The sequence below is a fragment of the Lissotriton vulgaris genome, chromosome 8, assembly GCF_964263255.1.
Source record: "Lissotriton vulgaris chromosome 8, aLisVul1.2, whole genome shotgun sequence".
Lineage (NCBI taxonomy): Eukaryota > Metazoa > Chordata > Amphibia > Caudata > Salamandridae > Lissotriton > Lissotriton vulgaris.
Genome location: NC_141696.1, coordinates 994,896,015 through 994,922,985, shown reverse-complemented (window position 1 = coordinate 994,922,985; position 26,971 = coordinate 994,896,015). Strand labels below are relative to the sequence as shown.

General features: G+C 41.6%; 1 protein-coding gene across 3 annotated transcripts in view; it reads right to left on the bottom strand.

Annotated features, from left to right (window-relative positions):
* Nucleotides 1-5,201: 5,201 nt before the first annotated feature.
* TBC1D4 (TBC1 domain family member 4) overlaps nucleotides 5,202-26,971 on the bottom strand; it is a 664,791-nt gene continuing 643,021 nt past the window's right edge. For all 3 annotated transcript variants that reach the window (XM_086934887.1, XM_086934888.1, XM_086934889.1), the window contains 3 exons: nucleotides 21,037-21,206; nucleotides 9,220-9,396; nucleotides 5,202-5,736 (listed from right to left, as the gene is read on the bottom strand). In XM_086934887.1, the coding sequence (XP_086791013.1) occupies nucleotides 5,503-5,736; nucleotides 9,220-9,396; nucleotides 21,037-21,206 (581 nt within the window). In that variant the 3' untranslated portion in view covers nucleotides 5,202-5,502. The remainder of the gene's footprint in view (nucleotides 5,737-9,219; nucleotides 9,397-21,036; nucleotides 21,207-26,971) is intronic.

The window sequence follows — 26,971 nt, the reverse complement described above, 5'->3', positions numbered from 1 at the left end:
GGTGGGGCAACATATGCCTCGAACACACATATTAATCACATAGGTAATCCAGCAGTCGGATGGGTTCATGATTTGTGAAGAGTCGTCCTCTTAAATCATTCTTTCAATAAATGGGCGGTCAACAGATAAAGATTTTATGTTATACTAAGACCTGATATCTATCTGTCTCTCAAAGTTGCAGGTGCATTATCCTGAAACCATCTTGGTGTCTGGTTCAAACATTATGGCACAACAGACAGATGTCTTTCCACTTCTTTAAGTAGTTAAGAGGTTATCTGGATAATAAGATGGGAGATTTTCGAAAAGATGGCATCCAACCAAGGAAAACACCCAGTAGTCCTTGCCACTGAACTTCAGGTCTGGAAGTAAAGAAAACCCATCGTCCGCTACAGGAGGCTGCATGGGCCCTATGGACAAGAAGCAGGGAGTTCTCCTTTATGGTTTGTATACAGAGTATTACGCAAGGTGTCCTACGCTGAAAGACCTTTTCTAAGTTTCTCACTGGAAAATCCTTCTTGCCTATACTTGCAGTCTGAGAAAAGGGAGATGCTCGGGCAGTCATGTTCCCAACAGCAATGTAATAAGCCTAAGGCACAGGAGGTGACATTTGGTTTAGTTTGGTTAAGAAAATATAAACAGATTTTGGGTTTGCCAGTACTGCATTAGACAGGTCCTTCCTCCATGACGCTGTAAATCCACAGTTTATTCACAGGCCTCCTGAGTGTGGTGGGATGATCTAAGGCAAGTCTGCCCCTAGACCGACACACATGGAATTTTTTTGCAACCTCTGCACAACCTGAGGCAGATGTGGCTATTGTTAACTACAAGACAATAACAAGAAAGTATAGCCAGACCACACATTCTATTGACTCTTGAGAATGCTTTGGTCAGCTTGGGCCTTTAAGAAGTGCAGCACACCAAGAGAAAAATGGGCGCTTACTCTAGTGCTACACGCTGCAGAGGGCGTAATCCATTCCCTCCCAGAAGCGCGTTGTTAATGGAGTAGACTAAATCTGCAAAAAGGTTTACCGGAATATGTCTGTATACTTTTCCCTCTGCCAGGATGGACACGATCATGGCAAGGTGCAATTTACGAATCTAGTCGGAGCTTAATGCCTGTGGGAGATCTTTCCCTGCACTGCTTATGAATGGATTGAGTGACAGGCTGACTGACACTTGACAGTGGGCTGGGCTTGCAGAGACTAAACTCAACTTGTGACTGATTATGCTAATATTGCTTCTGCAACAAACCTGAAGGCACATGTGAATGAATGAGCTAGATTGCTCCACCAGCAACGCCTGAGGCACCTACAAATGTGGTTTCAAGGAGATAGCATCCTCATTCTTTGTTTAAAGCTTTCTAAAAACTGAGCTGCATAAAAGTTGGACATAAGTACTGGAGAAGCTGAATATCAGGCAAATTCAAAACAGGCTGCTGTGTCCAAAGATGGCTTTTTGGACAAACCTCTTAGACTATTCCGTGAAAATATCACATGCTCTGTAGAGGGGAAACCCTAGCATGGATTGGGAAAGGTGCATCACCCTACTCTGTTAATATGTATTTGATTGGCTTATGTTCATCCATCCTCATTGGAAGGTTCAATCTGTCAATCAACTTAAGATGCCCCATGATTTATTGTTACTTTCAGAAGTAGACCCTAGGCTGTACTGGTAACGATATGCATCAAAAGTGTACCCCTTATTCGTACTCGAGGCAGGCTTGTGCCTCTCATAGCATATGATTCCCCTGAACTGGTTTCCTTCGCTGGAGTGTGTGCCTGTGGTGAACGGTGAGCTGGTTTACATGAAATTTGTATGTAGAGCCAGGACATCATATGCAAGCTGAATGATGTTAATAGAGCACTCTATGTAGGTCTGCACAAGATGGTGTGTTGGCTAAATACGCAGTGGACATTAGAAACAACAAGTTCTTTGTTTCAGTGTCCCTGTCTGACAGCGTAGTTAGCGGGTGGGTTGGGGAAATACATTTAATATCAAATGAAACCTTTCCCCTTCTCTGTCCCTAAAAACCAACATTCCTGCTTCCCACGGTTGTGCCGGGCACAGACTGCTAACCATGAGAAATTTTCAGAGAATGTTTGGGGCCACTCTTGAAAACACCGTCATCAAGAGGTGGTAGATCTGACTTCCCCCAATCCTACCAATAGAGGCACTCTAGAGCCAATAGTTTGGAATTCTCCTGGACTTTCAAAAGGCTTGGTGCCCTCATTTCAAGAGAGGCTTGTCCAGAACAGTGCAGTTCTACTGCTGGTCCTCCCCTGGGGTTGCAACTTGAGAGATTAACACACCAGAAAAGAAAACATGCCTCCTGGCGAGGATGAAATGGGCAAAGTACTAAGAGAAGCCCAGGTCAAACGTGTTCTTTGAAATAAGCCAATTAGGAAGTCATCTGATGGCTAAAAGTATCAAAGAACCTCATAGAGTCCACAATGGTTGAGGAACTCATCTTCCTGAAGAAATGGTTAGCCTGACCTGTATATGAACAGCTTTATTTAACATAACTTCCTGGAGTCCATTATGTCCTGACAGAGCCCGAGAAAACATGGGGGATTTCCCCATTAAGCACATATGGTTGAGACTGGACTACAGGGACTAGAGCTCGTCATCCTGAGTTCAGAGCTAGTCACTAAATTGTGTAAGCCCTTAAGTTTCATAATACAAAGAAGTTCTCTGAATACTGCTGAGAAACTAAAATCTTTGTTCCGTAAGATAACAATGTCCACGGGCCCTCAGCTTATGAAAACTGTAGTACATAAATACAGTAAAAGGGTTTGGGTCGCATCTATGCTCCAGAAGATGCTAATCTCTTCTGGCTTTTTTTGTATAGAATCTGAGTTTAAGTACCCTATTTCGCTCACCTGTAAATACAGATCTACTTTACTTAGAAGTGATCGCTTTGACTGGACATTAATCGTAATGTGTGTTATTTACTGTGTGATGCTAGCTCTGGGATTGGAACCTACTACACCTACAGAGGCAAGTGCCTTAGGAGACTTTGTCATCCAAATAGAGAGGATCAGTACTGATGGCACTGGGTACCAGTGGTAAACAACATTTCACCATGTGTACTGCCAAGTAATCACCAATGAACTAGAATCCCAAGACCAGGGTTCCAGTCCAGCGCAAGGATGCCAGAAGTGAGATCTTTGTGAATATGTTGAGTGAAGTGCAGGGAGATCAAGAGCGATCCAGCCAAAAGCTTCTCGACTCCTCCAGCAAAGGTTCACAGATGCAGGGCACAGCAACTTAGGAGACTGATGGCAAACCTTCATCCTGTTTTAGGCCTGTGCTTATTTAGGTCAAACCAATGTCCAGTCTCGAAATGTTGCTTCATTAGTTGCATTGGGTATCTGGGCTATTTCCACCGAAGAGTCTACACCTCCCAAAGAAAATAATGAGGTAGCTCCATGACTGGGAAACGTCATTGGATTCCTGGCATTCTACTGGGAGCACAGTACTGCCTAACCACCTATGGCTCTATCCAACTTGTTACCACTTTAAGACTCATTTTTGTCATACTCAGGCCCTTATCCTCCCACTTTATCCCCCTGAGCCTGCATCCATATGTGGTATGGTAGGCTGTGGCTCTCATCCAAGTGGTACAAGTAGCATCATGAGGTCTCAAGGAGCACATTGTGTACCGAAGCAGATTCAGAGCACAGAAGCATTGTTGAGGGTGGACTACTAGGATAACCATGGTGTCATGCTATCATGGCACCTTAGAAATACTCCTGTGAGGGCACCCCACAACCATGTGGCAATCCCTTATACAGTGTTTCCTGTGCACCTCGCACTCTAACTCACAGACTCTTTACACAAACCAGATATCTCTCCTGGAAGAACAGTAGGCCAGTTATGAATAAAAAAATGCAAGTCACCCAAAATCCTGCCACTAATGCACATCAATTTTCTGTCCGAAAAGAAACTATAGATTGTGTGCATCTAATTTGAGGTGGCTATGCCCATGGCTCTACAATCACCACCTCAGGGTGCGACTTCTTGTAACCTTTGCACTTTAGTAGTTTATATTCCTTAATTCCAGTCCTCGCTGGCGTGACAGGAGCTCAGGGAATACGGCAATTGGTGGAATACTCTAGTGTTCGAAAACATAAGGCAAACAATGGGAAAACTTTAAAAGATGTTCTTGCACCATGCCTGGTCAAGAACATAAAATGCAGAGAACAGAGAGTGCCTGAGCAGGTGAGTGCAGCACGGGAAGGGGCAGAATGTGAAAACGGACTTCTGTTTGCTGCATTAGAATTCTCCTCTCTACTGCCCTGCAGCAGAGAACATCCCAGAGATCTATAAACAAGGGCGATGAGGAAGAAATATTTTTAGAATAGGACTATTTCAACGACATGTTACTTTGTTCAAAGAGAAAACGCGATGTTAAAATACATTTTCAAACTAATAAAAACCATATATACATGTTCTTGAATCCTTAGAAATGTTTTGCACAGTGAATTGTTTTGAAAATTATCACCGGTCTGTTGCTAGGTACAATATCACAGGCATCCACATCAGTACCCCTTTACTGTGGTGAACATCTTTTTCTTACTATACTGCAAGTTAGGCATTAACAAAAACACAAGTGATAACATGTTTTACTGCCTGTCCAGATGTGCCAGAGGACAGTCAATTCCATACATCATCTGGGGTGCTTCTTTGGTTAACACACTGCATTGATGCTCCTGAAAACCAACATTACCATGACCACAAGTAGCATGCTAAGCGATGAGTTGACAACAAATCCTTGCTGCTCTCCATACTGACATCTCAAGGTCCAAAATATAGGTTTGGACACTGTTCCAGTTGCCCCATGCAAATGGACGAGAATGGATTGGTTGGCAGGCACATCCCCTGAGGCATGAGATGATATCAGTGCTCCCCCAACATATTAAACATGGTGGCAATCAGTCATAGGTCAGCACAGGTACATAGTCGGTGTATTTAACGACAGGCGCGCAAGACTTTGAAAACGTTTTTGTCACAATAGACACACAGAGGTGAAACATGCTCTCTCTTTGGAGAAAAATACATTCAATTGTTTCAAGTATTATTTACTATATAATCAGATGTAAAGATAAAATGTCTTCCACTGCCAATACCAAAGGATAACGCATGAATACTGAAAATATGAAGTGACCTCCACCTTGCTAGCTTGATTAATGAAGCTCACCAACCTATATTTTTTTTAATGCAAATATACATCTACATAATATTTAGCAAATTCCTTACTTCCCTTTCTGGTTTATGTACATGTATAAAACAAACAGTGTGTGTGTTTTTAATAGCCTGGGATTTGCATACTAAGATAATGTCGGTGTGCTGCTGTGGTTGTGCAAATGTCGGGACTGGGATGCGGCGAGACCACAAAATGGCTGCTTCTCTCAGTCCTCCAGCAGCATGCGCCATTTTCCTCCTCTTTCAGACCTGCAGGAAAGAGTAACTCGCAGCATGACAAGACCAGGGCCCTGTCCCTTATGGCTTATTTACTGGTTTTGTTTTATTGTTCGGGCTGCAGTTGATGTCCCTCATCAGTAGTTCACAGTCGGCAAGTGCATCGTCCGGCAAGTATTTCTTCATCATCTCAATGGTCTTCTGGTAGGCTACCTTTTCCTGCTCGAGGGATCGTAGAAGATTCCTCATTTTATTCTCCCGGGACAAAATGCTTTCAACATTGGATTCCAAGTTCTGAATCTTCCCATGAGCCACCTGTTTTTCAAATGAAAGCAATAAAAGTGCATTATTTATATGGCATAGGCAGAATACAAAACCATGGTAACACATCCCAGCTGCAGGGCTGAGATGCCAAGTTGAACATGAGTACGTTACTTCAATGTTTTACTAGAGCCACATATAATGGGAGATTGCTGGAGACACAGCAACTTTAAGACATTATTAGACAACACAACACTTCACAGTGGGAAAGCATTATTTGTGTTTACTTGGTGGTTATGGCCTACAGAAGGCAATCATTCTAAACAAAATGCAGGTGTAAAACAAGGCGTGTGGACTTACCACTGCTGGGCTCTGGCAAGTGCGAGTTCCCAAACCACGAGTTGGGGAGGCCCAAAAGCATTCAAGAACCCCTCATGAACTTTCTACCATCTCATATAATCCAGTTATTTGGCAGTGGCTATGAGTGGGGGAAACAATATAATAACAGGCGACCAATGCAAAATGGCTCTACTTGCAGTTGCTCTACTGTTGCAGTTCATTGCAGGAGCACTGGAGCGCCAGTATTTACGGCCACCATACACCTACATATTGCTTAATGGGCAGGAGATATTGCTTATCTACAGCTGATCACAAATATTTATATCATGTTAATTGTTTGAATGTTTATATAGACACGAGCACAACAAAATGCACATATGTGAAAACGAAGAACCATTTCAGTAAGGAGACAAAACGTGACAGTCACTTGTTTCAACAATGCAGGAAAGAAGAAGATGAAGGGTCTTCTTCCGCCTTTGGCTGTACTCAGTTGAGTTAAGTCAGCGGATGGCTGCATGTTGCCACTTATCAAAACTACAGTAGTGTCCACTCCACCAGGGCAGCAATCTTAAACACGTGCTTTCTTCAAATGTAGGTGGGCCCAACACATATTTTCCTGTGGTAAGGGAGTGCTTTCACTGCAACGCTTTAGAATGAAGTAGTAATCCAGTGTCATGGCAGTGACTTACCTGAGTGCATGAAATGAGTCAGCACCATGCTTAAAAGGGCAGCAACTCGTTTTGGTAAAATGGACAGTGCACTGAGCTGATAAAGCATGTATATGACTAGGGGTAAAAGAGGGGATGAACTTTCTCAGGGAAAGCACTAGGGCACCTTTGTGTTGTAGTCCTTGCTGAGCCACTTCAATTTAGTAGTCCAAATGGACATAGCCCTCCTCACTAGCCGATCGCCAAAGCCCTACCATTAAAGAGTTAGCCAGAAAAAAGGATGAGGTCACATGTTTAAGGTGACTAAGTCCTCTCACTGTTTCTTCCTTCCATAGCCACAGATTGAGAGCCTCCTTGAATGAGCCAAGCTGGGCTTTGGCCTGCGCTTCACAGCATGGAGAAAGCTCTTGTACAGTGAACCGTTAGCACAAGTCAAAGTACATGTGGGGACATCCTAGGTATTCAGACTCCAACGAGGTACCAGGCAGGGTTGCCCACTTTTGCCATTAATCTTCGCCCTAATATCAGAACGTTTGGCGGTCTGGGTCAAACGGGACCCACTGGTCAGAGGCCTGCGTTGGACCGATCACAGGGAGGACAAAATATTGCTTTATGTTGACGACATTCTGTTCTACGTGACGGACCCAGTCTTCACATTCGACAGAGGAATACAAATACTAACCTGTTCGGCCGCTATTCAGGATACACCAATAACTGGTATAAGTCCCTTATATACATCCTACACGGACAAATACCAAGACTGCTCAGCGTTTGCGAGGCAACAATGGTAAAAAAGAGGGATTACAATACCTCGTAAGCTATCTAACAACTGACCCGACTTGTTTTATAGATGTAACCTGACACCACCTCTGGAATGACTGAAACGTGATGTCGAGCACTGGAGGTCTTTATCCCAATCACTGCACGGGCAACTATATGGTGCTGCCCGAGGTCCAATGTTTTGGGAGGCAGTGGTAGTTTGTATGAATGAGTTGTGTGAGAGCAATAGGAGCACCTCTGCAAAAAGGTGTCTATTGAATTTCAGGGATGAGACAAAATCTGAACCAAATGGAGCGGATATGGATGATCATGGGACTGGCGATAGCAAGCCTAAGGAGCGTGAAGCAGTCACAACAGCTGGGGGACTGGATGAGGGACACGGATTGGTGCATATTGGCCGAGAAGGTGATATATGAAGGTTGTGGCTGTTCACAAATATGGGCGAAAATCTGGGGGAAATAGAACGAATACAGGGGCAATCCTTGAGCTCCTTTCACCCACATTTTCTCAGATGTACTGCTCCCTAATCCATCTGCATTGGATGTCGATGTTTTCACGATGCTGCTGGCGGACTGCGATTAAGTGAATGATGGACGTTGAGGAGGAATTGCTATGTATGATGATATCAGTGTACAGCAGTGTATTTTTTTGTTGTTCTTGACGTCATCAACAATAAAAAGATACATTAAAAAAAGTTGAAGGTCTATGCGCTGGGAAGGCTGGTTTGGACTTTGTACTATTTTGTAGTGTAGTATGTAACTAATGTTTTCAATAAATAGAAAACTATTAAGAAGATAGTGTTTTAGTGAAGTGATTAAATGGTGGGCTGAGTAGCCCATTCAGATAAAGGAAAGGGCAACGGTGATGCTAAGCAGTGTGACTTAATGCTGTCATAATCTAAATGCAGTCATGCTTTGAGACAAATTAGTGGGTACGAAAACCGAGTGAAACTTGGCAAACCATAGATGAAATATAAATCAAGGGAATTATGTCCTATCTGCAAATTACTGAAATTAATTGGTGGGCATGATATCATAACTGCACAAAACAACTGCGTTTGTGCAATAAAAGTAACAACATATGAATATATATATTACAGAGACGCAGTAGTAAATTATAGCTATTTATGTGGTGCACTCTCTATAAGAATTGTGTTTTAGAATTTTCAATATCTTTTGTGCCCTTGATGAACCTGCATGAAGCTTTCCTAAAGTTTAGATCATTCATATTGACTGGATCCTAGAGAGTTTTGTGAAAAGCTATCAAGGGACATAAGCTACAGGGTGCTCACAAAAGTACTATTGCTGTATGTGCCATAACATATTTTATGAGGTCTTCCTCCTTTTAGCATTCCACACCTCAGTTCTATAGAGCATCTAAACAGGAAATGAAAACAGAATATGTATGAGATATCATTTGCTTCTTCAAATGTTTTGGTAAATGAAAAAGAAGCAAAGGCACTTTCAAGGATATTATGTAACTAGTGTGTTTATAGCATCACATTGCCATTCCTAGAATCTTAAGAGCTTACACGCCATCCTGCTCGTCTTGAATACGTTTATCAGCCACCATAGTGTAATGAGAATCGGAAAAAACTTCGAGTGGTGTCTTCATGTACTACAGTAAAGGTGTGCCTATATACTGAGCAAAAATGCAAGTTCTGTATTCAGACACTTTGTCGCGTTATTTTCGATCCTATTACAGAAAAGTAAACTTTCTTGTGATTCTAAATGTGTACTTTATCTGTTACCTGCAGTTTCTCCGCCAGATCCATGTTCTGTCTTTTTAGTTGGCTGTTAATCCGTTCAAGTTTGTGCAAGGGCTCACTCTCATCACAGGTATTGGATGCTTCTTGTATTTCATCTTGGAGTACATGGTACTCAACCTCATAAGCATGAAGCTGCTTGGAAATATCCATATCAAAAACCTACAAGAAAGGCATTATAAGAAACTGCATATACAAATGGCAATAATGCTTTTACAGAGCAGAAAAAGTGCCCCTTCATAAATGTACAGCAATGGAAATACATTTGCTCAACTAAGACGTATTTCAAAATGGTCCTCTCCTACATCTCATTCCACTCTATTGGTAGCAACAAGGACAATGATGCGTTGCGTTACGATGTATACAGGCACTTTATGTGACATTAATTGTATTTAGTATAAAAGGCAAAGATAAATGAAGTCATTAAAAATAATTTACAGTTATGCTCAACAACTAGGGCTTTGCATCTCAAACAAGATAGTATAACAAAATGAACAGCGCTAACATAATAGGTCTAGGCACCCAATAGTTAAAAAAAACTTAACACTGGGAAACAGCGAACTAATCAGAAAAGAAGAAAATGTCATTGACGGCTAGGTGGGATCTAGGTAATGCATCATTATTGTAGATTCTCATATTCTTGAGCTGTTCTCCTTAACCAGACTGTTGACCTCAGCACTCAACATAATACAGTTTGCAAAGGAAAAGAAAGGAAAGTAATCAGTACGTCAGCAAAGGCAACTGGATACAGAGGAGAAGGTCTCCACTTTACAGGGCAAGGATGAAGACAAAAAGAACAATTGTTAACTTCTCTGCGTTGAAAGGATGTAATAAACTGTAAAGGAAAGATGCATTTGCACATTAAACTGGGAAACAGCCTTTACAACGAGGTTTTTATCTTGTTGTGCCTTTACCACACACTTTTAGCACGTATATTTTTACTGTGAATATGCATTTACAACGCATGCCTATTCCATGCGTTTAAAGTAAGTTGGGGGGTCTCCCCCCACAAATACATGGTTTTTAAATCTAAAAACAATGCGTGCTATTGGCATGTGTTGTAAATGCATATTCACGGTAAAAACATGCGTTCTAACAAATGAGTGGGAAAGGCATGCAATGTATTTACCTGCTTTGTACGACCCATTAAACCATATTCTGAAGTTATAGTTAAGAAGGTTTCTTTATTTTTCGTATTTTCCACAATTTGTTCAGCCATTCAAAGTATACAAAAGCATGGATTTATTTTTGAGAACATTATATTTTCCTATTCATATTTTATTTTAAAATGGAGCCACAGTCTGCATGTGTCCCTCGGGACATGACAGGTCCTACTGCAGGACTGAAAATACAATCTCAAGGGCTGTGAGGATCAGGAATGGTAATATCAAATTAGACAGAAAAACACAGGACAAAAAGCCAGAAATCTCTGGAAAGCCGGCAAGATTGCGCAATTTGGTAAACAGCTTCTGTCGTCACGACAGTAGTAACGAAATACTGAAACAGGTTCAGTCCAAGGAAAACTTGTTGTGTTTTCAATGATGCTGTTTTGATGGGAAGTCCTCTGCATGGCTCTGACGAGAAGGCTCCCCTGCTCAACGTAGTCTTTCCTCTACAGCCCTGGTGTTTTTTTGCAAACTGAGCCAGACAATCATAAGATCTCACTGTGAGATGAATGTTGAATGGCCCAATACCCTAAAGTGATTTTCTGCAGTCGAAAAGGCACCCAAAGTGTGATTCCTTGAAGTAACTATTGTCCTCTCTAACTGGGATTCATGGGACTGACAGTGGTGGTTGAGTAACCAGTAGTGAATACTGCTTGCAGAGAGAACATGTCTTTGGAGATAAGATGCTGTGTTCACCTTGTCAATAAGAGTTTTTGCTTGCCAGAGGACTGCAGCTAAACTTAAGCAAGGAGATATGCTGTAGTCATCAACTCCAGAGCAAGATTTTCCCTATCTGGCTGCTTGTGGACTACATAAACCTATCTCTTGCAGCATCACCTCAGGGTCTAGGGGAAGAGTTGTCATCAAAATGTATTTTGGGTAGTCTGCTGTGGCACTAATCCATTTGTGCTGGACTGTAACCTTTGTGCGCCCTTCAATTGCCCCCTCAAAGCCTTGAGGACCCCTGCAAATCCCCCTCGGGCCTGAGATTATCAGAGAAGCAGGATCCATTGACTGCATCCAAATTCGTGGCACATCTGAAGAGAAATATACCATAGAACCCTTGATTCATGAATGAAGTATTGACCTGATACCAGCTTTGCTGTGGCCTGTTCTCTGATCCAGTGTACACCTTGGTACCAAAAAAATAAATTTCTGTGAAGTATTTTGATCTAGCATAGGGATTCAGGGGCACCAAAACCGGATGTAGTCCCCCAACATAGCCTTTAGCCTTCTAGACTTCCATGGGGTGTGCCCAGGCACAGGGCTCTGGATGCTACCCCCTTGGCGCTCCCTATCACTATTTAATTTGCCAGGCTTTGGGAGGTCTCCCGTTTGCATTTTGGGAAGGCAAATGGCCATCATACTGGTTATGCGTACTTTTGTACCAGGTGCCTCAAACACCCATTTAACTCTTGAAACACTGAATAGCAGCACAAATCTCAGAGGGTTAAAAAAGGAGAAACATGTTTATCTTAAGTGTAGCAAACTGGTGATGGCTGACTTGTGTCCTATATGAGCTCTATCTCGTATGGGGCTGAAATTGTGCACAGCTTAGTTGATGGCTGGGGACCGTGCTCACAAGCATGAGGTGGGAGACATCGCCAATGTAGTAAATTGACAACAATCTGTTAGCCTAGACCTGCACTCACAATGTCAGGAACTGCAATAGCATGTTATGTGAGCATTTTCCATGAACTACAACGTTGGAGCTTAGGGGCGGGCACTATGATAATGTTTGGGGGACAGATCTCTGGGCCTGGAAATGAGCTACAGAGTTTGCTTTCTGATACCCTGTGTATCATTATCTTATGTGCAGTGTTTGTTCTATGAGTGTTATACTACTATTCTTTTTATGAAGAAAAGCGCTAACTGAAGTGATAACCTTGGGTGTCACTACAGTGTTTCACTGTGCATGTGCTCAGTCTCTAACCCTCATTTGTTCCTAAACAAGCTTAGGCCCACTCTGCCATGCTATCCTGAATATCAAGTTCTAAATGTGAGCACTTGGCAATCCAGTTTGGGGTCAAATAGTATAGTCTGCCCAGGATACCAGTAGCAAATGACTCCAACTGTTGCCGTAGGAGCACAGTAACCCCCAACAGCCCTGGATCGCTCATACTGACTTTGAAAGCTCCATTCGGGAGTCTGAAACACCAGGTTCTGGTCCCTGAACCTTCACAAAAGGCTATAGTCCACATAGTATTAGCTCTTTGTTCCTCTAACTGCTATCTTCTGAAGCTCAGACCTTGTAGCTTTTTAACAGAATGGTTCTATCATGCACATGGATTCATGTGTTTCAGAGGTCACAGACATGGGATGCATTAGGTAGATTTCTCACTTTTGCACCTAGTGCTGGTGAATTAGGTTCCCCGTTTTTATTATGTCATGGAGATTAGGAAAACACACACAAAGACGAGGGCACATATGAGAAAAAAGTGTCATGAATAATCTCCCAGTGTTTCCACTAGCATTGCCCTTGTAATCTACACTTCCTGGTCCTCACTGATTTTAGATGTGCCACTGTTAACTTGGATATTTTATTTACTGCTACTTCTCATAAATTTGCTATCAGGTGAATTAAATCAAGTGGTACGTGAGTGCTGTAAATTTCATCATTGCATGATATAACTCGTAGGAGTTGAATCTGTCCTTTAGAGAGCCAACAAAAAGATCTGACAGCAGGGTTGCTAAAACAAACTAATCTCCAGTTACAGGCACCAAACATTACAGAACTATTGGCCACATTCCACGTGATGTTTTTGTTCTTGAAGAGAAGTCATATCAAAGTTCAGGCTTCAAAAGCACAACATGAGCCATTAATGAGACAGTCTCACTCTGCACTATACCAAAACAAAGGTGTTCAGAAACCCAAACGGGTTGAATGACCTACCTAATTGGGAAAACATTTTTTAAATATGATATCACAAAAACTCAGTCAAGAGATTCAAGGCCGAACGTGGCTAGCGAGGTGGATGGAAGCTTACCTCTGCTGAGAGAGGTCCTACAGGATTGGAAAGGTGTTAGCAACCAGGACATTTGTCCTGTTGATCAAGACCCCACACACCTATATCAAATCCTGGATGTCACTGAGCTGTTCTGGTATCTAGCCACGTAAAGATGGCCATGATCACTGTTGGAATGACTGGAATTGCTATTTGGTAACTGTGACCTCATGGAAACATCTGATTAATATTTTTCTCTGAACCAGAGTAAAGGGAATACCTAACCAGTGTGCAAAGCATCAGTGATGAAACGGGGACTATACACGACTAGAGGGGCCTACCTTACACTTCTATGGGGAGTTTCGCCAGACACCCCAAATACAAGGATGCTGATGCCTGGATCTGCCCTTGATATGGCAGGAATGCAGAGTGACTTCGATACAAGTGACAGCAGGCTTTCCCTGAATCCCTCCGTGCAAGACAACAGAATGTTCCAAACAGTACTGGTGACAAAAAATGACAAAGTGGAAGACAAGGACCCCCCGGATATATGTTTTCTCACAGAAACTTGGTTAAATTCTACTAATTCTACTAATTATCCACTGATTGAGATGGCAATTCCCGAGAAGTATACCTTTTTACATCTGGATAGGGAGGGAAAGACAGGAGGCGGGATAGCCATCGCTTTTAAAAATCATCTTTCAGTAAATTGCCATTTTTAAGTAATGAACGCATGAAACTGGAAATTTTTAAGATTATCACGTCACCCACAGACAGTTGGAATGGAGCATTATTATATTGCTCCCTGGGAACAAAGACTAATTTTGCAGACAAATTGACACAATTAATTGCCATGCATGTATTTTCCTCAAATACATTTCTTTTACTGGGGGATTTTAACTTTCATGGGGAAAATCTTATGAACCATGAGGTCAATAAACTTAGGTCCACCCTTAACATGATTGGACTCACTCAAAGAGTGACAGGGCCAACTCATCTTGCTGGTCATGTGTTGGACCTAATTTTTTCTAACACTGACCATCTAACATGCAACCTCCCAGAACCTCTCACGTGGTCGGACCACTCAACGATCAGGTTCTCCATCAAACTGCCCTGCCCAAAGCGTTTGGATTTAAGTGTTGGAAACAAACTAGTAGTGCACAGATCTTGGGGTAATCTTTCGGTTGAAGCCTTTGATGAAGCTTTTAAATCAGAAATGGCAAAGAAGGATATGGAAAATGATATGACGGTGGAGGTCTTTCATAATGCGTTTGTTACTGCTTTGGATGCGGTGATCCCCAATAAATATTATGCCTCTATCCAACGCCAACCAATAGTGCCCTGGTATACCAAGGATCTAAGGGTTGAAAAATCCAAATGTAAGAGATTGGAGAGAGTCTGGCATGTCAGTAAAGAATCACAAGACAGACTGCAGTACAAACAATTGTTGGCCATCTATCATTTGAATTTTAAATCAGAAAGATGTCAATTTATTATCAACCAAATTGAACGTGCCACTAATGCCCCAAAGGCCCTTTTTAAAATAGTAATCAGCTAGCGAGCTACTTTCAAGAAAAGATCATTAAAATCTACGCTAACTTCCCATTGAAAATTTTTCAAGATCCCGATGTCATTATTAGACCAGAGGACCTTGGAAAAATGGCAGGAAGTACCTTAGACTGCTTTGAATTAATTACGCTTGAGTAAGTTTCCAAGGCAAGTTCCTCAGCAAAATCGGGCTCACCTACTGATCTCTTCCTACTAAGACAATGGCTCTTTTAGCCACCAGTTGTGCACCAGGTATTCTAAAAATGTATAATTCATCGATACAGTCTGGTATCATTCCAAGAACATGGAAGGAAGCATTTGTGCGCCCAATATTGAAGAAACCGATGGCAGATCCACGAGAACTCAGCAACTATTGCCCGATTTCTCTACTACCCCTGTTAGGCAAGTTGCTGGAAAGTATAATTAATAGGCAACTAAGTCGATATTTGGAGCGAAGCTAAATTCTTTATCCATCACCATCCGGTTTTCGGCCGGGGTACAGTACCGACACTTCTACTTTAGCAGTAACGGATTCGCTTAGGCAAGAGATGGACAAAGGGAGATCAGTTATATTGATACTATTAGATCTCTCCGCGGCAGTTGATACCATCTCACACAAAGTGCTTGCGGAGAGACTAGATTCATGTGGCATTCAAGGAACAGCCCTGAAATGGCTGCAGAACTTGATGTCAGGCAGAACACAATCATGCTAGGACCATATCTGTCAGAATCAATCAGCTTAGACAGAGGGTACCCCAGGGCTCCAGCCTAAGCCTGACTTTATTTAACATTTATATGGCTCCATTGGCGAGAACAGTTAGGTTTTGAGATCATCTCATATGCTAATGATACTCAGCTTATGTTCACTGTTGAACCGGATATAGAAACAGAGAAAGCACGGTTCACCAGAGGAATGCTTGACATCTCCAGCTGGATGATGCAGAACTGTCTCCAGTAGAATCCCGGCAAAACCGAGGTAATGCTAATGGAAAAAGCCACAGCTAGCTGGTCTGATGACTGGTGGCCCTCCCAACTGAGAGTAGCTCCTGTTCCAACACAGTGTGTTAAAAATCTAGGTCTAAAATTAGATCCGTGTCTAACTATGAAAGACCACATTGCTGCCACTTCCAGCTCCTGCTATTATAGTCTGCGTCTGCTTCGCAAAATCCTTTTCTACATTCCCACGAACCATCGCAGAACCCTGGTCCAAGCTATGGTCATCAGCCGCTTGGACTATGGCGACGCCTTGTTGGCAGAAGTGGGAGAGACCCTGCTAAGTAAACTGCAAGTGATTCAGAATAACACGGCCAGGATGGTACTGAATTGCCCAGCGGGCTCTCCCTCGGTTCCCCTATTGCGAGAGCTTCATTGGCTTTAAATGAGAAAGAGATAGTTTTTCAAGATCTGCTGTCTCACCTACAATGTGCTTAATGGAAGAGGCCCTCAATACCTCCAAAAGAGACTTGTCAAACATGACCGAACAGAAACCTCAGGTCCGGTGCACTTGGCCTTCTATGAGTTCCGCGTATACGGATGAGGAAAACTTAAAGAAAGAAGGAATGGGATAGTTTCTAAGGAACAAAATGGCCCTTCTGACTTCACTGAAGGCACTCCTCAAGAATACTATCCAAAACAGAGACCAATGTAGCCACCTCCTTTGATGCCCTTGTGTGAGGTCTCGGTGCAAAAACGTCTGAGTAGGAAATTAAAATCTGCTCCTTAAAGGACGATTACAAAAATGGAGAAAAGGAAAATACGAACTCGTCATCAAGTCTAGAGCATCATCAGTAATTTCCAAGGATAGCAGTATTATGTATTGTAATGCTGGAAGGACACAGGTGGAAGCCTTCAAGAATGCCAAGGAGAGGCCATGATGTGGTCCTAGAGATGGTAGATGAGCAGGTGCCAATGATGCAAACGATTAAACAGAGACTTACTGGCAGCAGAAGCAGGACATATTTTCCTAAATAGAGTGATCAGACTGGTGTTCTATAACCAGTTGACCTCTTCAGAGAAGCCCGGCTCAGTACTGGATACACTCAAAAGATTTTGTCAGCGATAAACTATTGAGTAAGGCCACCACAAAAAGGAAATTCAACTCTGCTCAACAATTTGGGGAGTTTGGGGTAAGGACCTACTCCAGGGCAAGGAAGGCAGTTTTCACAAAGACACAGATTTTCTGAGAAACTTTTAAGGTGAAATTATTCTTTTGAAGTTGGTTACATTCAGGAATAGTATTCCAGAGGCAATGGTTAACTAATAAAGTACAACTCCAACCACTGTCTGAATGACTGACTGCAGAAACTGCAAAGAGATTACAGGACTCAGACCACAGAAATGTAGAAGAAGAGCATCTTAAGTGTTTTCTGCAAATCTAGTATGAGGCATTTTCCCACAGGACAATAACGCAGTCATTTTTCAATTCCTGGGCAAAGAACAATTTCGCTAGTATCAAATTAATTATACAGCAAAATTATTACAATTTATAAAAAAAATCCCTGTGTGACGACCATGAACTACATATATATGTATATATATATCAGTTTTTATTTTCAATTAAACAATCTCTGACAATATAAAACCAATTTTATAAAAAGGACTTCAAATGCTTGACACCGTTATTTTTTTTAATGTATTGCTACATCAACAGTTATTCAATTTTAAAAAATATCTCAATATAATAATACTATGATATTGTGTTTTTAAAAAAGAAATATTGCTACACCAACAGTTATTCAATTTTACAAAATATCTCAATACAACTATTGTGCAAAGTCATTGACGGCTAGATGGGATCTAGGTAATGCATCATTATTGTAGATTCTCATATTCTTGAGATGTTCTCCTACACCAGACTGTTACCTAGGCACTCAATGGAAGCCACAGATTCTAATGTCTGACCTGGTGCTGCCAAACTCTACTAGAGACAGTTTCACGCTCTTGAAATATATGGAGTAACATTCCTGCCATTGGTAATGTCTATCACGGATACTTGTGTATGGTGGCTATACTATTAAAACGTAATGTATAAAACTGTGCTAAACACAATATCATAATGATACAGTTAGCAAAGGCAAAGAAGGGAAAGTAATCAGCGAGTCAGGAAAGGCAACTGGATACAGAGGAGAAGAGCTCTCCAGTTTACAGAGCAAGGAAGAAGACAAAGAGAGCAATTGTTAACTTCTCTGCTTTGATGGGGTCTAACAAACTATAAAGGAAAGTTTAGTTTGTACATTAAACTGGGAAACAGCTTTTACAACAAGGTTTTTAACTCGTTGTGCCTTTACAACACATTTTTTTAGCACGTATAATTTTACTGCAAAAATGCATTTACAACGCATGCCAATACAATGCATTTAAGTTAAGTTGGGGAGGGGGGGTCTCCCCCCACAAATACATGGTTTTTAATCTAAAAACAATGTCTGCTATTGGCATAGTATAATTGTTTTTAGATATATCGTAAAATTGAATAACTGTTGGTGTAGCAATAAAACAAATTAAAAACACAATATCAAAGTATAATTGTATTGAGCTATTTTGTGAAATATACTAACTTTTGATGTAGCAATTAATTTTTTTAAAATAAGGGTGTCAATCATTTGAAGTCCTTTTTATAAAATGTGTTTTATATTGTCAAAGATTGTTTATTTGGAAATAAAAACTGATATATATATATGTAGTTCACACTGGGATTTTTTTTATAAATTGTTATAATTTTGCTGTATGAATAAGTCGTTACTAGCAAAATTGTTCTTTGCCTAGGAATATATTTTCTTTTGCATTATTGCCCTGCCCTAGGAATTGTGAAATTGGTTTTTACAGGGGGTCCTTGACATTTACATTTGTTTTTTTTCAATTCAACACATTCTCACATACCCAACAATTGGCATTCCTGCAAGTGGTCATTTCTTTAAAGGTTTGGACAACTTAAACTCAGAGAATAACGATGGAGTACAAAGAATTAGGAGTGCCATGGAGATAGGGTAACCCAAGAATTTCAGATATCTAAGAACACAGACTAGGTTGTCTTGTCATTCAACTCTTAGCCAATCAGAGTTTAACCCTTTGGAAGAACAGGGGTCATTTCTCTGTAAATTCATACTTTAGTTCATCCCAGCTCCAAGAGAGGGATATATCCTTAGGCTGTGTTATATAAATGGTCATCCTGAGTATCTCATTCACATAATTTGAATATGCATAATCCTAGTAGGATTCAAGGGACAAACACCTTAGATTAGTGTGCAGTGCAGAAAAAGTGGGGAAATATAAAAAAACAGAGATAAATTATCAGTTTTTACATATAGAGAGAGCAAGAGAAAAAGCTTGTTAGTTGAGAAAGTGAGTAGTCAATCTTGGAAATAATTTGGACTTAGAAGTGGGAAGAGCAGCTGGGTATCCCCACATGTTCGGGAATAACCTCTAATCGTGCCCTACAGGCGAGGACCAAGGCGGGCGTCACCACACTAGGAGAACTTTTTACAGAGGGTATACCAATGTCACATGAAACGTTTGTACGCGTATATGGTGCCCCCGATACGTAGTTCCTATTACACGCACATATTTTCAGATATATATACACATCACATGGTCGACGAGGATACTGAACCACCCACAAACACACTGCTTACCATACAATAACTAATGGGTAATGCGGCTCGACTGACAAAATGGCTAACTCACGGGATTCAAGCTGAGAGAGCAATCTCATTACAGGCGCTACGCGACAAGTGGGAAGGGGACGTGGGCTGTGCATTTACAGTCAAGGAATGGGACACTATATCGGGGTTCCCCAAGAAGGTCTCTCTTAATCCCAAATTTAAATGTACTCTATTGATGTTGTTACACAGGGCGTACTTAACCCCACACAGACTGAGCGTTATGTTTCCAGGGGCGAATGATGACTACCCGCGCTGCCACGCACCCAATGCGGGGTTGGTACACATGGTATGGGCTTGCCCTAGATTGGGACATTACTGGGCGACGGTATGCAAAATAATGACAGCGGTGGCCCGGTGTGCCAGAATGACACCTTGGAATACTGCATACTGGGTCTGGGGCACCGTGAAAAGAAGGGTAGCCCTGCCTCACGATTTGATAACCTTGCTTTCCTTCTAGCCAAGAGAGCCATAACCACACGATAGAAGGCCACTAGAGCCCCATCCTTACAGGAATGGCACACAGAAAAGTTGAGATGGGGAAAGGCAGAGGGGACTGAACTGAAAAGGGAGGAATATAGGGGCCTAAGAAAAACACCAATTTCGCTGAGCTGGTATGCAATGCTAGAGGAATACGCTACGATAGATATTTTGTCCTACTAAGGGGTGTTGCGTCTGTCACATAGGGGCGTAATTTGAGGTTACTGGACGCTTGGGCTCCTCACATTATCTGTGTACTATGCCGAATAAATTAGCAGGACTGTGGTGTTCCACTACGACAGACTTTGGAACTGAGTTACTCACACCTATGGACATGGATGATGTGCAAATACTACTGTTGGGTATCGAGGGCCGAGCATGTGGGGAGGTTGGGTAACAGTTTTTGTTAGGATGTTATAACTGTCGATCCAGGACCACTGTATGATGCCATGCGAGGCCACTTCTGGATGTCCGACATTGTTAATGTATACTATCTACACTGGTTGTAAACATGTCATACTAAGCCATGTGTTTATATGTCCTTATATCGCTTTACAATGTCTGGCTCACTGTTCTGTTAAATCAATATAAACAAGTTAAAAAAAATTAGAAGTGGGAAGAGCAGCTTTTATGGTTATTATCTTCTGACAGTTAATGAGGTATGAAGATACCTTTGAGGAATAATGAAAGAAAACATGTCAGGAAAGACAGACACAGAAAAGAATATGGAGGGAAGAGAAGGTGAAATATATTTTAAATTGACACTACAAATCAACATGTATGCCTTGCCCAATAAATGCAAAGCAGGAAAACAGAGAAAATCTGCTAACACAGTTCTTGAATCTTGTATACTACCCCAAAATACTTAGTAGCTTCTCAGTTCTGAATGTAAACAAAAGTGCTGTTGATGCCTTAGATACAAATGAAGTAAAGAGTCAAGATAGACAGAAGAATACATCTTAGACCCTGCCATTAATATAAACACAAAATCCACCAAGTACAATTTACCTGGCTAATAATGGTTTCCATCTTTGACTTGCTCATATCTGGTATGGTGACCTTAAGAAAATCCACAATGTTCTCAAAGCTCTCACATTCCATTATAAGTGCCTCATGGTTACTAAGTAGACTAAGTGCAACTTTAAATATCACTTCGGTACCTTGAAGAAAAATGATATCTAAAAAAATAGACAAAGACATATGATTTAGTAGTTTTAATTGATGCGCATTACTTAACAAAACATGTTGTTTGATAACTAGGTATGCAATATCTCACGACTTCTGACATTGTAACATCTTTTAGATCACAACTTTCTGGATAATTTAGTCCATCTAGTTTATTTTGTTTATTCATCTTATTTCTTTTTTTCTCACATAGGCAACCGGTTGACCGTGAAGGATACCCATTATGGGCCACAAATGTGACCAATCTCAAAATACATTTTTACTAATCACTGGCCTCCAACCAGATTGGGGTGTTTGCTTTCTGTTGTATTCCTTGTGTACTAATGTTAAGCCAAGATGTGCAACACAGTGTCGTACTTGGCAGATGTGCTAGGCGTACGGCAACCGAAAACAGAAGCATAGTAACAGCTAACTTTTGAGTGAGAATTGTCAAATACACCATACACCAGAGATTAAGATGAGTGCCTAAGGTATAATACTTGTAAAGTTAATATATTAGTAAATAATTTATGTAGAAGAGGCCACCGCTGCTCAGCCCCCCAGTTCCCAATTGAGGGGATCAGTGCCTCCAGCCCTTCAACCAACCCACTTGACTGTGTATTTTCGCTTTCCCCTTGTCAGTTTAGTTCCTTTATGGTTATCACTTTTTTAAAATTTCCCAAAAACAAACAAAAGATACATCACTATTACAAACGCCGCATCATACAAGTATAAATAAAATACAATAATAATAATTGTATAACACTTCTAAAATCTGCAGCACTTTCAAATTCCCCCAGGAATGTCTTTAGCGCTGGTGGCGCCTGATGCAACTGTCTTTTTTGGCGCCCGCCCCCCCCACCCCCGCCCTTTGACCTCCTTCGCCATTAATTCTCTCACTACCAGTCTCCAACCATGCATCTCATCTTTCCATAGCCTCTCTCTAACATTACATTTTTTATAGTGCTACTCATAGTTCACTCATACACTCTTCTGTGATCTGCATGGTAAGCGTTCTTTACAGCAGGTATATTAACCCTCTACACTACTTTTTACTGCCACTGGGCAAAAAATCTGATCGCTCACCAGTAGGAACATGAATCATCAGAGTTATCGACAGTGTTATTGTTACCACCTGGCCTTGATGTCACTGGCCATGTTATGAGTGATGTAATATGTGACGTCATCAGCAGTGCATTGCACGCGCAAGTTATAGTGAGTCCAACTAACTATAACGTGGGAATTTCAATGGTTTTATGCGAGTAAAACTTCCTGCTAACTATAACTGGTGTGAAACCTATGGTTATTTCAGTGAATATATATATATATATATATATATATATATATATATATATATATATATATATATATATATATATATATATATATATATATATATATGTGTGTGAACAATTTGTCCTGTCGCAGCGGGAGCACAGTCCAGTGGGTGCCAGCGTTGAGACCAGGACAGTGTCTCAATATTAATTCAATACAAAGAAATGAAGTCGCTGCACACTTCTTGGCCTTCACGCAGTTGTTTTATTCAAAACGTGCCACAACACTCCTACGCGTTTCGAACCGTAGTTCCTGTTCACGGTAGTAATTGTGAATAGTCCCATTTCAGTTTCTATATTTATACAGATGCACACCCGGGGCATGCTGGAACTTGTAGTTATCGCAAGTTTTATAGCTCGAATTAAAAGCGGCAGTGTCCTATAACTAAAGGAACGCTTTCAGTGTTGTAACAAAATAAACACCCCGCTGACACGCACAGCCCCCAACGTGAAATTTAGTTCGAGCTATAAAACTTGCGATAACTACAAGTTCTAGCATGCCCCGGGTGTGAATCTGTATAAATATAGAAACTGAAATGGGACTATTGACAATTACTACTGTGGACAGGAACTATGGTTCAAAACGCGTAGGAGTGTTGTGGCACGTTTAGAATAAAACAACTGCGTGAAATCCAAGAAGTGTGCAGCGACTTCATTTCTTTATATTGAGAAAAAAAAAAATATATATATATATATATATATATATATATATATATAAGGAATATGCTACTTACCAGTATGCATCTGTTCTTGGCATAGAGGGCTGCAGAGTGGTACATTATGAATAGATCGCCATCTGGTGTTGGGCTCGGATGATTGCACTTTGTTTTTCTCTTGGAGAGTCTTTTGTATCTTGGTGACTCCTCCCTTGGTTGGTAGTGCGCATGGGCATCGGCTCCATCCTTAGATTGTTTTGCCATAGTAGGGTTAGATGGAGTAGTATAGTAGAATACAGATAAGAGTGCCCATGTTAGTGTATCTAAATAAGATAATGTTGGAACAGACACAGGTTTCCGGGGAGGCTGGGAGGGCATGTACCACTCTGCAGCCCTCTATGCCAAGAACAGATGCATACTGGTAAGTAGCATATTCCGTTCGAGGCATATGGGCTGCAGATGGTACATTATGAATAGACTATACAGCAGTTCTCTCCCTAGCGGTGGTCGCCCGTGTCTGTTGCAACTGTCTGAAACAATGTTTTTAATACTGCTTGTCCCACTCTAGCTTGTTGTGTTGTGTGCACATCTACACAATAGTGTTTTGTGAAGGTGTGCGGTGTAACCCAGGTAGCTGCTTTGCATATGTCATCTAGTGGAATGTTTCCCAAAAATGCCATAGATGCTCCTAGTTTACGTGTAGAGTGAGCTCTAGGAGGAACAGTTAATGTTCTCTTTGCCTTTAAATAGCATATTTAAATGCATTTTACAATCCATCTGGCAATGCCTGCTTTGGAGATGGGATTGCCTTTGTGTGTAGGAGAAAACGCAACAAATAGCTGTTTTGTCTTTCTGAAAGTTTGTGTTCTTTCTATATAGTACAATATGGCCCTTCTAACATCCAATGTATGTAGGGCCCTTTCTGCTACTGTTTGTGGTTTTGGAAAGAAAACCGGTAATTCCACTGACTGATTGATGTGGAATGCTGAAATAACCTTCGGTAAGAATTTTGGGTTTGTTCTAAGAACCACTTTATTTTGGTGTAGCTGCATAAATGGTTCTTGAATCGTAAAAGCCTGCAGTTCACTTACTCTTCTAAGTGACGTGATAGCTATGAGGAAGGCCACCTTCCATGTGAGGAATTGTATTTCACACCTATGCATAGGTTCAAAGGGTGGCCCCATTAGTCTGGTAAGCACTATGTTGAGATTCCAGACTGGGGAAGGTGGTCTTCTTGGTGGAATGACCCTTTTGAGTCCTTCCATGAAAGCTTTAATTGCTGGTACTTTAAACAGTGAAAGATGTTGCCTGTTTTGTAGGTACGCCGCTATGGCTGCGAGATGAACTCTGATAGAGGTATATGCTAGGTTACATTGCTGTAAGTGTAGTAAGTAGCAGATGATTTGTTTAGTGGATGCGTCCAGAGGGTTGATGTGCTTACTGTTACAGTGTATAGCAAACCTCTTCCATTTTGCTGCATAGCATGCTCTGGTGGTAGGACGTCTTGCTTGTTTAATGATTTCCATGCATTCTGGTGGTAAATCTAAATATCCAAACTCTATGACTTCAGGAGCCAGATCGCTAGGTTCAGTTGTTTGGGATCTGGGTGCATTATTTCTCCATGGTTCTGTGTAAGATGCATGGGTAATAATCTTAGCTTTTGATGTGGTACTTGTGAGAGTTGTAGCAGCGTGGTGAACCACGGCTGTCTTGCCCACGTGGGTGCCACTAGTATCATTGTCATTGAGTGTTGCTGCAGTTTCCGAACCAGTAACGGAATTAGTGGTAGAGGAGGGAATGCGTAAGCAAATTTGTTGGACCAATTTATCCACAGTGCATTGCCCTGGGACCGGTGGTGTGGGTACCTGGATGCAAAGTTTTTGCATTTTGCGTTCTGATGATTGGCAAACATCTATCTCTGGTTGCCCCCATTTTTGGAAGAATGGCTGCAGTATTTGGTCGTGCAGCTCCCATTCGTGTACTTGTTCTGACTGTCTGCTTAGGATGTCTGCTATCTGATTTTGAACTCCTGGTAAGTGTTCCGCTAACAGGTAGATCTTTTGAGGAATGGCCCATCTCCATATGTCCTGTGCTAGTCTGGACAGTTGGAGAGAGTGTGTCCCCCCCTGTTTTTGAATATAATACATTGCAGTCATGTTGTCTGTTCTGATCAGGACTGCTTTGCGTGTTATTTGCATTTGGAAGGCTTTTAGTGCTAGGAATATTGCTAATAGTTCTAGGTAGTTGATGTGCAGTTTCTTTTGCTGCACACTCCACTTCCCCTGCACTGTGTATCTGTCCATGTGCGCTCCCCATCCGGAGAGCGATGCGTCCGCTGTTATTATCACTTGTGGAATTGGCTCTAGGAACGACCGTCCCTTGGGAATGTTTTCTGTGTTCCACCACTTCAGAGAGCGATACGTCCGGTCGTCTACCAACACCATATCTGTAATCTGACCTTGAGCCTGATTCCACTGTGTCGCTAGACACTCTTGTATTGGGCGCATTTGTAGTCTGGCATGTGGTATTAGCAGTATACAGGAGGACATCATGCCTAATAGTTGCATAAACACTCGTGCTGGTAGTGAGTGTTGGGGTTGAAATCTTTGTATTAACCCGACCATTGTCTGTACTCTGATTGGGTTGGGGTATGCTATTGCCTTTTCTGTGTCTACTGTAGCCCCCAGATATTGCTGAATCTGGTTTGGTTGCAGGTGTGATTTTTTGTAGTTCACCGTAAACCCTAGGTGGTGCAGCAATTGAATTGTCTTCTGTGTGTTGTGAAGACATTCTTCTTTTGACTTGGCCTTTATTAGCCAGTCGTCCAAGTATGGAAAGACATGTATTTGTTGTCTTCTTAGGTGTGCTGCCACCACAGCTAGGCATTTTGTGAAAACTCTTGGTGCTGTTGTGACACCGAACGGAAGGACTTTGAACTGATAGTGTTGTCCTTCTAACACAAACCTTAGATATTTCCTGTGGGCTTTGTGAATTGGGATGTGAAAGTAAGCGTCTTTTAGATCCAGTGTAGAAAGAAAGTCCCCTTTCTTCAGTAAAGGGAGTACTTGTTGGAGCGTGACCATGTGGAAATGCTCCGAATTTATGTAAGCATTGAGAGGTCTGAGGTCTAATATTGGTCTTAGGGACCCGTCCTTTTTGGGGATCAGGAAGTATAGGGAGTATACTCCTGTTCCTTGTTGATCCTTTGGGACCTTCTCTATTGCATGCTTTTGTAGAAGTGCTAGAACTTCTTCTCTTAACAATGTCAGATGATCTTGACTCATTGGACGCTGTTTGGGGGGGATGTTTGGTGGGGTAGCTGTGAGTTCTAGGCAATAACCATGTTGGATAATTTGTCTCACCCACTTGTCTGATGTGATGTTTTCCCAGACAGGTAGGAACTGTGATAGACGTCCCCCGACCGGTGTTATGTGGTCTGGGGGGAGTTCTATGAAGTCACTGTTTTGGTGTTGAGGCGTTTCGGTTGTTATTATTTCCGCGGCCTCTAACCTTATTGTTGTTACCTCTGTAACTGCCTCTTGAATTACCTCTGGGTGATGTTGGTGTGAAAGAGGTGGATTGCTGATTCGTTCCTGTATTCTTTGAGCCCCCTCTATAGGTGGATCTACGAAAGGAACCTCTGTGTGTTGGCTGTTGCAATGCTCCCATTGACTTAGCCGTTTCTGTATCTTTCTTCATTTTTTCTAAGGTCTCGTCTGTGCTTGAGCCAAACAGTGTCTTCTGATCAAATGGTTTGTTCAGTAGGGCTGTTTGTACTTCTTGTTTGAA